We start from the raw sequence: 11,156 nt of genomic DNA on the forward strand, positions 1-11,156 counted from the left end.
CATGCATGCATACAAAATTTGTTCTCTGCATTTAACCCATCACAGTGAACACATACAGATGTTAGTGGAACACACTGGAGCAGGGGGCAGCTGAAGCGCCTGGGGAGCATTTTGGGGTATCAGTGTCTTGCTCAAGGACATCACAGCCGTGAGTCCAGGGGATGTTGGCGGATGGTCCAGTTGGGGTCTTGAATCTAGGTCCCCCATGGTGGCAGGTGATGATCTTAACCATTGGGCCATGGCTGAATTGACTTGCTCAGCGTTAGTCACCACACACAATCAAATCAATTCGTTGACTTAACTACATTTAATTGATCAAAGCTAAATAAATTAATTGGTTTAATTAGTCGAAATTTCAAATTTAATTAACAAGCTGATTTGTTTCACTCCACCTAAGTGCCTTCGCAATTGTTTTAAATCAACGATTAAATTGAAAACACCCAATTTTAATTTTATCAAATAAACTTTGTGCGCAAAATTTGACGTAAATTTTATTCCATTCCATCACCACTCCTACGAACATTCTCGAACACCTTTAAAGTTACGTGATAAACCCTCACAACTTAGTTTGCAAACGCTATGTATTTGTTTAACAATTAATTACACCGCTTACATTGTCCCTCTATTCCAAATTAGACGCACCACTCAAACAAGCTTACAATACAAACAATTCAGTTGTGTACCACGTACAGCTACTGCAGACGCAACGCAATCATGGCGGAACTTTCAGAAAGTCCCAGTCAATATGACAATCTTGCCATTGGAAGAGCTCGTCAGTAACTTAACTAAAGACCTTGTCCCGGGTTATCAGAATCAGAATCTTCATCTTTATTTGCCAAGTATGTCAAAAACACACAAGGAATTTGGCTCCGGTAGTTGGAGTCGCTCTAGTACGACAGCAGACAGTCAATTGACAGAGAATACTTTTGAGACATAAAGACATTGAAAAAAAAACACTGAGCAATAAAAGGTTGCTAGTAATCTGGTAATGCCGGTACAATTTATTTTTTTCAGTTGTGCAAAAAGATGCAGAGTCTTCTAGCAATTAGAGCAGTTTGTAATGACTAATAAAACAATAGTCCGGTGCAATGACCATTGTGCAAAGGGCACCGAAACTTCAAGAAATGTATGCAGTTTAAAGTGACTAATAGTCCGATAATCTGGGACAATGTCGATTGTGCAAATGTTGCAGATGCTACTCGGGCACATGACTGGCCAGTATTGGTCAACAACAGATATGCAAATAGTGCAGCAAAGTCTGCACTATTTTGTTGTTTGAAGATGCGTCTCACATCCTGTTCGTCAGAGGTGTGATGGTGGTCAGTTGTGCGGCTGGGTGGGTGTGGGGTGTGTCCTTTTCAAATCTGCAGTAGAAGGTGTTCAAGTCGTCGGCTAGTCTTTTATTGTTCTCATCTTGGGGGGTTGGTTGCTTGTAATGTGTTAGCAATGTAATGCATGCCAGATCGATTTAGAGCCATTAGCGGTAAACTGTTTTTCTAACTTTACTGCATAGTTTCTCTTTGCAATGTTAATTTCTTTAGTCCACTGATTTCTCGCGCGATTATACAGGGCCCTATCCCCACTTCGATATGCATCCTCTTTTGCCTGGCGAAGTTGATTACGTTTGGCAGTGAACCACTTTGTTTTTAGCGAACGTGCGAAATGACTTCGTTGGGGGGGGGGACCTCTCCACAGAAACTGATATAGGATGTGACAGTGTCCGTATATTCATCCAGGCTGCCAGCTGAATTTTCAAAGACACTCCAGTCTGTGCAGTCTAGACCGCTTTGAAGTTCTATCTTTGCTTTGTTGGTCCACTTTTTCACTGTTTTCACCGGAAGGCTTCACGCATTTAAGTTATTGGCCGTATGTTGGTATTAAGTGAATTAAGGCGTGATGAGATGAGTCCAGAGCTGCGTGAGGCACTGTATGAGTTATTTAGCGTAGTGTAGCAGTGGTCTAAAATGTTATTTTCCCTTGTATTTAGGGAGTTTGTGGTTGAGTTTAGCTTTGTTATGCAGAATCTGTCAAAGATGCGAGCCTTGAAGTCCTTAATAACAACATCACACAAGTTATGAGTGATGCTGAGCACAAAACCTTAAAAGGTAAAAATCTTGCTCCAACGCTTGGTTGCATGGATCTGAACTTGGTGTCCCAATTAAAATGGAGCGACCTCGAGGATGCTCGGGTGACGCACAAACTGGAAGTTGAACCGCATAAACAAGTCCAGTTAACTGCACAACTGACAGAAACCATCGCACATTTAAACTTGGCTGAAACCTGCCTCTGCGATGTTGAAAGGCAACTTGATGATGCGGAGGCTCGGCTAGCCGACCTCACTGCTGCAGCTGAGGCTGCACAGCTGATGTCTAAAGACGGTGGCGAATTAAACTGTGACGATGATATGATGATGGCAGAAGAACTACTAGAGGGGCTCCGCAGCCTGTCCAAAGATAAAAAGCGGGACCCATCATTATGATGAGGCCTGACTGAGTTGAACAAAGCCACAGAGGACGCGATAGGTCAACCAGGTAACCTCTGTTGTTCTCCAAATGACCTGCCAAGTGCCTCTGTGACCCTGGTCGACGCCACAACAACTTTGCCTCGCAATCACCTTAGCGGACCACTGTGTGACGACAAATCCCTAGATTCCTCTTGTGCTGTCTTAATCGTCCAACGAGACCCAGGCGAAGCTGCTGACTCACGTGACATCACGCTACTGAATAACGTTCTGCCATTCCAACAGCTAGTTTGGCAACAATAAAAGGCCAGTCTGAAATGTGCAGTTTCATCACACAGCACAATGCCACAGATGTCGCAAGTTCTGAGGGAGCATGCAATTGACATGCTGAATGCAGGAATGCCCACCAGAGCTGTTGCCCATGTTCATTTCTCTACCATAAGCCGTCTCCAAAGGCGTTTCAGACAATTTGGCAGTTCATCCAACCGGCCTCACAAACACAGACCACGTATAACCACACCAGCCCAGGACATCCACATCCCGCATGTTCACCTTCAAGATCGTCTGAGACCAGCTGCTGCACCAATCGGTTTGCACAACCAAAGAATTTCTGCACAAATTGTCAGAAACCATCTCAGGGAAGCTCACCTACATACTCGTCGTCCTCATCGGGGTCTCAACATGACTGTAGTTCGTCTTCGTAACCGACTTGAGTTCCTGCCAACATCCAGCAACTTAGCACAGCCATTGAAGAGGCGTGGACCAACATTCCACAGGCCACAATCAACAACCTGATCAACTCTATGCGAAGGAGATGTGTTGCACTGCGTGAGGCAAATGGTGGTCACACCAGGTACTGACTGGTTTGGAAATGGCCCTTTGTGTATGTAGAAAAAGTTTTAGATCTTTGAGTCCAGCTCACGAAAAATGGGAACAAAAACAAAACTGTTGCATTTATATTTTTGTTCAGTGTATATTCACATTTGGCACACCTTAAAAAGTAAGACGTCGTCATGGACAACTGTTATAGCCATAAGGGGGTGATACGCACAAATGTACTTTGGTAAGTGCATTGTTGTGTGTTCCTGCCAACCTGTGCCATCTTCCAAAGAGACAACGCCTAGAGACATCGCCTTGACCCACCATCAAGCTGGATCAAGCCGACGAAAGGGGAAGAAAAATGGATGGATGGATGGAAATTCAAATGTCTGCTGGTTAAATCTGTTTTTCAACCGAATATGCCTGTGTTTATCTCAGAACCAACACAGAAATGTTACACAAATGGACAGTAAGTGTTATTAGCCACCAAATAAGGTTGAAACACCATTGCATAGATGAACCATGATGTGCATGACAGTGCATTAGCTGGGAATTAAATTTACTTCTAAAAATAATCCTAGGATGGAAAAGTAATACTAATAGGCGTGGTCTATCTTCCTTTGTGGTCCCTGGGCCAGCCCTTTTCCTGTGCATAAAAGGCCAGAGCCCCTTTACCAATGTTTGTGTGTCCTTTGTTCTCTAGTTAAATCCCTCCAAATGTTCTCCCTGTAGATTTCCCTTTTAGATTTAATTACATTTTCTATAAAATCCCACTTCCCATTTTTTTTGTGTGTGTTTGAGTGAAACAGTTAAACCTCTGAAATTGAGGACTCGTATTTCATTCCTGTCGCAACCTTCAGATTATGAGACTGATCGAGGTATTTCGTCCCTTTCCCTAAATTTTACACATCTAAAAAGAGATGAGGTTCCCCTTTACGACACAAAGATAGTTTGATTATAACGTTAAATGTAAAAATCGAGCTATCGTATTCTTTTCCTAAATTAGTTACGATTTTCTCCAAAACCAATATACGCTCTACTTAAATGGAAAAGGATGACACGCTGTGGCGACCCCTAACGGGACAAGCCGAGAGGAACAAAGGAAATTCATGAGAAAGTTTATGATAGTGGCTATGAGTTTATTTTATTAGCACGTTGAGTAGTCTGGGTATAATATTATGAGTACATTAGTATCTTTACTTTTGTGGCTACCACTAATAGCATGCTTACCACTGTATATTTGCTTTTTGTATTAGCACACTCAATCGCATGGCTGCTGATATACATTTGCTTGCATGTTCAGTAACATGTATGTTAGTTAGCAGGGTAGAGTGCCAGAGTCGGTGTGTCGTCCACCAGGCGGAGTCACCAACGCTCGCAGGAGGCCATGCAGGCCAGCCTGGAGATGGAGATTCGCGCTCGCGTGGAAGCAGTTCGTTTGCGCAAGAAAATGGAGTCGGACCTGAGTGAGATGGACATTCAGCTTGCTCACGCCAACAAGCGAGCGGCAGAGAGCCAAAAGAGCATCGCGCCGCTGCACACTCAGGTATGCCGCCCACATGACCGGTGGCACGCGAGCCATGTGTAGTTTTGTCGCAATCAATATCGGGGACAGACACCAACGGGGACAGACATTTTTTGTTTGATTGATCATTTGATTGATATATTGTTAGTGATTGATAACTTTTTTGATTGATCCCCTTATTTATTGATGTTTTGATTCATTTATATTTTGATTGGTTGATTTAGTGTTTAGTTAGTTCGTGCTTTTGTTGATTGATCAATCACTTGATTAATTGCTTGATGGGTTAATAATTTGATTGATAGTTTGATCATTTGATGGAGTGATGGATCATATGACTGATGACTGCTTGATGGACAGATTGTTTGATCATTTGATTGAATGGTTTATGGATCGATTGTATGATTGACTGCTTGATAGATCGTTTTATTCATAGATGTACTGATTTGTGCTGTCTATAAGAACGCGGGTCTGGTGAGCCACAAGAGGAAGCTGGAGACGGACGTGTGTCATCTGGCGAGCGAAGTTGACGAGGCACTGGCGGAGGGTCGTAGCATGGAGGAGAAAGCCAGGAAGGCCATCACTGAGGTGAGTGCTCATCCTTTCACCTGTAACTCTTTCCCTCTAACCGTAACATGGTGCAGCGATACCCATAGGCGGCCACGATGGCGGAGGAACTGAAGAGGGAGCAGGATAGCAGCAGCGTGCTAGAGAGGATGAAGAAAAACATGGAGGTCGCTGTTAAAGGTTGGCGCCGCCTCCCTTTTTAGCGCTGGGGATTATGAGGGGATTTGTTTCACCACTCGTGTACGTGTGTGTACGTGTGTGTGTGTGTGGTGTGTATGGGGGGCGTGTGCAGAGCTGCAGGTCGAACTGGACGAGACGGAGCAGATGGCACTGAAGGGCGGCAAGAAGCAAATTTCCAAGCTGATGACACGAGTCAGTACAACAAGTTACACGCAACATCTTACACCTGACCCACTGCACATTACTCGAGCCAAAGATGCATTTAGTATGGATACTATGTTCCTGAAAAACTAATAAACAGTCTCTCATTATTCCAGACACCTCCAACTCCAACACAATTGTGACCCTCGAGCAGGAAACCGATTAGATGTCACACAGCCATGTTTTGAGCTATATACATTATCTGAAAAGGCATTGAGAATTATTTCCAATGATGTATAGATTGTGGTAATCTGGTAACATTTGGCACCGTATGTTCGTTTAAAGATTGGAAGTGGCATTGCAGCGTTAGGCTAGCAACAAGAATGTTTTGCATACACCACAAGGGACTGTATTACAGCCTCTTGTTGGTTCATACGTGTATTGACGTACATTTGAATTAAATCTGCGGCTGTAGAGAACCCCAAGCTTTCTGTTGATACTAGACATGATGTGGTTTTCCTTGGTTTTGTGTGCTTCAGCAGCCGATTAGTGTCGTTCATTTCTCGTTGTTGTTGGAGTTTTCTCATGGACACACTGTACCCTCTCAATACAAGCATTGTTTTTTGAGGCGGCATTAAGGTAAGAAATTCAAAGCTTGACGCAGGGGGTAGGTTTCATTGGAGGTGTATTTTTGGACATGAGAAAGGCTTTTGACATTTTTTTCCCCTGCAAATAAATTCTCTAAATGACAATATTGGTAATTGGAATTTAGGAGTTTTGTTGTTGGTAGTTCAGCATTATTGAACAAAAAAATTATTTTTACTCAAATGTATACCTAAATAGCAAAATCAGAGAAACTGATCATTTTGGATTGGTTTCTTAATAATTTTTTTAGCTGTATGCACTTATTGTCATGAACGGAACAGAGGATAGGACCCAAAAATGCACGACTCCAAAACAAATGGACAGTTTCCAAAAAGAGAGGTTTAATAGACGGGCATAGGTCGGTACACAGGCAGGCAATCCAAGAAAGGCAACAGTATCCAAAAACATGAGGCAAAGAGGCGAGGTTGATAATCGGAACAGGGTCAAGTCTTACTGTGAGTCTGTGACAAGGAATGCTGGAACGTGACGACAAGGTACAACGAACTGGCAACGAGAGGGAATGAGACACGAGGTTAAATACAATAGGTAATTAGGGTGAACGAGGCACAGGTGGTGAAGATGCTCACAGGAGCAGGTGTGTGTGAAACAGGGAGGGGAAGACAAAACCCGGAACACACACACACACACACACACACACACATGACACTTATACAGTATATACAATTACTTCAGTTCAGTTTACTTTATGCATACCCATACATAGATTTATTTTGCAGCAAATTATACATGTAGCCACAACAACTACAACAATAGACAAACAAAAACAAACAAAAGAACTTAAGACTCATATTCAAACCTCACTTCTTGTGCGCAGTGGTACTTTGTTGGTACTTTATGCCTTATTTATCTCGATAATTGCTGCTGGAATAAAGCAATTTCTATACTGCTTGGTTTTACATTTTGGGACTGCGAACCTTCGCCTTGAGTGAAGGAGGTGAAATTCACTGTGGGAAGGGTGGGATCCATCATTGAAGACTGAGCTAATTATCCACTGTAACTGTCTTGTCAGGGATGCTGGACTAAGATGTGATTCACGCCTTTTAGGCCATAGATACAATTGTTTCAATTAAAGCATGATAAAATAAGTTAATAATGGTTTTGTCAACATGGAAATAAGACAGTTTCCTCAACAACAACAAAACACTGGTGCCCCTTTTGCACACAGCTTCACATTTTGCTTCGAAGTTCGGCTTTGAGTCAACAATTGCTTCAATATGTTTAATTAAGGAAAGGACTCCTCGCACCATCTGACAAAGTCGTCGATGACCGAGCCGTGGCTGGTCACAGCAGACTATCATCTGCATACTTTAAGATGCTCCTATTTTCACATCTGCTACGGCATATTTGAATAGAGAATGAAGTGAAGGGGTGAAAGCACACATCCTTGTGTGAAGCCAGCTGAGGAGCAAACCTGGTCAGATAGAATCCCATTTACCCTCATTCTCCGTGTCTGATTAATTAAAGTCAAGTATCCAGCCCACCAGATTATTGCTCTAATCAAATTGCTCTAAAAGGCTACGAATTAGAATATGAGGTTGTATTAAAAGCAGAAGAAAACAAAATATACAAACAGAAGCCTAGCATGAGACTCAATTCCTTCCAGATGTTTTAAAAGTTGAACAAAGTGAGTGTGGCATCCTTGACCCCTCTGTGTGGCCTTGAGGCAAACTAACGGATCAAGTACATGTTGTGTTTTCCTTAGCATTTCTGAGTTAACCAGTTTTTCAAACATTTACATTAAAATCGATGAAAGAGCTACTGGTGTAAAGTCATTCAAAGTTTGGGGGCAACTGGATTTGGGGACACAGACGACCAACACGTACTTCCAGACCATAGGTACGCGTTGTGCCTGCAAAGACTTATAGCTAAAAATGTAGTGGAATGCTTTTTTTTAAGTAAAGGACTACATATAATGTCAGGTCCATGACTCTTGTTTAGGCTTACTGAGCAGACGGCTTGTTCCACATCCCTAAGATCCATGTAAAAATGTTGGCTGTGGCTATCCATGTCTACGTTTATGACTCAGTGCCTGAATGTATCAACATTATAATTTTTAAGAGCATTAGCAAATTCGATACCTGAGTTAAAACCACTGCGAATGACCTGTCTGCTGTTCTTTAAATTTCTGAGGCCTGCTATAGTTTTCATGCTGGACCACACTGAGCCTAGATTGTTGGCAGCCAATTTATTCTCCAATTCACATTTATAATTGCGTTTTGCTTTCATGATTTCAATCTTCAGCTCCTTAGACGCTATATACAGGTCAGAGGCTACTCCCTGGTTAAATGCTAGGATTCAGGTTGCAAGTTGGACCCAGAGGCAGAGGTGAGTTTGTGAAGCAGTCTTTGAAGTTCTTCTGGGAAATAATGTTCCGATGGAGTTCGTCCTATTTATTCCTCAAGAACTTTTAGTTATTTGATTAGTTATTTTCTGCTGTTTTTTTCATTTGTTTTTGTGTTTGATTATTTGTTGTCGCGATTAGTTATTTGTTGTCGTGTTTTTTTATTTACTGTTGTGTTTAGTTATTTCTTTGTGATTAGTGATTTTCTGTCATGTTTTTTAACTTGCCATTGTGTTTCGTTATTTGCTGTTGTGTCTCGCACTTCAGGCCACCGTACTTTTCCCCCATCGTTGCTTCATCAGTTCCATGAGGATCAAGCAAAAGAAAGTCCGGTAGATGTAGCGCGATATCCGCCACACGGTTAAAATTCGCAGAGTTCAATTGCAGCAACTCATTTCTGGTGTACTGTGTCCGACTCCTACTACTGCCATCACAGACAAACAGTATCAGCAGATAAAATTGAATCCACAATGTGGGGAATATCCATTTTAGAAAGTCATCACTTTATACAGTATGATTGTTTGGGCACCCCTGCCTTATATGTTAATTGTCATAGCTTACTCAAACATCATGCACCTTATAACTTAAACCTTACAAGCTACACCATGCACCTTAAATGTTACACCTTACACGTTTTTTTCTATGCCTTACACATTACACCTTCCAGCTACCTATGCATGCAGGTGCATGATCTTCAGATGGAGCTGACCGTGGAGCAAAAGAAGCATGAGGAGTACCAGAAAGGTATCCGATGCTACGAGAGGAAGCTGAAAGAGATCACTTGCCAGGTTGCATGCGCGCGAGCACGCACGCACACACACACACACACTGATATTCTGTGTTTTTGTGTGTGTGTTTCAGTCAGAGGAGGACCACCAGACACAGGCGAGAATGCAGGAAGTCATCGAGAAACTTCAAAGCAAAGTGAAAAGTTACAAGCTACAAGCCGAGACCGCCGTAAGTCCACGCTGTCGCCATTCTAAAGAAAAGTTGATTATTTTTACAAGCAGTGTCTGTCCATCAGGAGGAGCAAGTGAATTGCACCTCGATGCACTTTCGCGAGGTGCAGCACGAGCTCGAAGATGCTGAAGAAACAGCTGACATTGCTGAAACCGCCGTCAACAAGCTGCGCATTCAAACGCGGCAGCACATTGTCGGCTGAGTCATGCACGCACTCATCCTATCCAGTGTAGCACTCAACATACAGTAAGTAGTGGTTAGCCAGTCACTACAGAAGTACTGCCTTCTACATTTATTTGCAGGCTAGCTAGTGTACTACATCTTATGTTCATTAGCATGTTAGCTAGTGTTTTTCCTTTTTTTTACATTACATTAGTTGTTATTCACTTGCATGCTAGATGTGTTGTTTACACTCTATGTTCATTAGCAGGCTAGCTAGTTTTACTTTTAGCATATGTTTATTAGCATGTTGTAGTGTTTTTCACATTAAGTTTACATTGCATTACAGGCCTACACTTTTATGTGACATATTCATTTGCATGTTAGCCAGGGTTCCTTGTTCAGTTTTGTTGACCCTTATTTTCACTAGAATGTTAGCTAGTGTTGTTTACGCACTTTTGTGTGTTCTTGCAGATTTCGGAATGAGAGGCTGCCACTGCATTTGTGGGTCAACGATGACTTGCTTTCCATGCTCATAAATGTGTTTGTGCTAGTGCTACAATTTGCATAGCTTCTTAGCTTTAATATGATTTGTAATTTTTACAGTTCATTATTGTTAATGCTCTGAGCTTGTATTTTATTACATTTATTATATTTTCATCAGCATATTGTGTTGTTTTTGTTTTATGTCATTAGCATATTGGCTTATTTTGTTTATCTATTATATTCATTAGTGTGTTAGTTTGTGTTGTACATGCTTGTTCTATTGAACGTGCTAAGGTTTATTATAGCCGTAAGTGCTCTTAATCACTACATAGCTGTGCACCATAGCAGAACTACAGAGCCCTACGCACAACAGTCATAAGAGGCCTGTGAATATTCTCATTCATCCAGATCATTTCATCTCAGGACATTGAATCAATCGTAACTGGACTGCTCCAGTTGTGTTAGAAGACGTTTCGCCTCTCATACGAGCCGGTTTTATCAGTTTATGTACAAGGCTAGGTAGGACAGCACAAGTCTGGGTGTTGATATGGAAACCCAACTATTTGTCCTCTAAGTCTCTGGAAGAGACGAAAAGTGTATGTGGGAGATGGTACGTAAGCCTTCTATTCTGTTTAGAGATGGTTTTTAAACCTGAACATACATGGCGTCGCTCACTCCTCTTTCAAACCATCTGTGTTGTATTTACAAAATATGCACATTTTGTCCTCAAAAGTGTGCTGGTTCTGTTTGGGGTGCAGATAGACAGCAGAGTCTTGACCTAAAGAGTCAGCCAGTCTGTGTTGTGACATTCTCAATTGTTGCTTGGTTTCCCCAATATATATTAGGTGTCCCCA

General features: G+C 42.0%; 1 protein-coding gene across 1 annotated transcript in view; it reads left to right on the forward strand.

Annotated features, from left to right (window-relative positions):
• Positions 1 to 10,458, forward strand: part of LOC133414166 (myosin-7-like) — a 47,679-nt gene extending 37,221 nt beyond the window's left edge. Inside the window, 8 exon segments of the mRNA XM_061699338.1 lie at positions 4,640 to 4,826; positions 5,265 to 5,390; positions 5,459 to 5,549; positions 5,662 to 5,741; positions 9,381 to 9,485; positions 9,559 to 9,654; positions 9,722 to 9,903; positions 10,291 to 10,458. Coding sequence (XP_061555322.1) covers positions 4,640 to 4,826; positions 5,265 to 5,390; positions 5,459 to 5,549; positions 5,662 to 5,741; positions 9,381 to 9,485; positions 9,559 to 9,654; positions 9,722 to 9,859 — 823 coding nt within the window. The 3' untranslated portion in view covers positions 9,860 to 9,903; positions 10,291 to 10,458.
• Positions 10,459 to 11,156: the final 698 nt, after the last annotated feature.

Source organism: Phycodurus eques, chromosome 1, assembly GCF_024500275.1.
Source record: "Phycodurus eques isolate BA_2022a chromosome 1, UOR_Pequ_1.1, whole genome shotgun sequence".
NCBI classification, from domain to species: domain Eukaryota; kingdom Metazoa; phylum Chordata; class Actinopteri; order Syngnathiformes; family Syngnathidae; genus Phycodurus; species Phycodurus eques.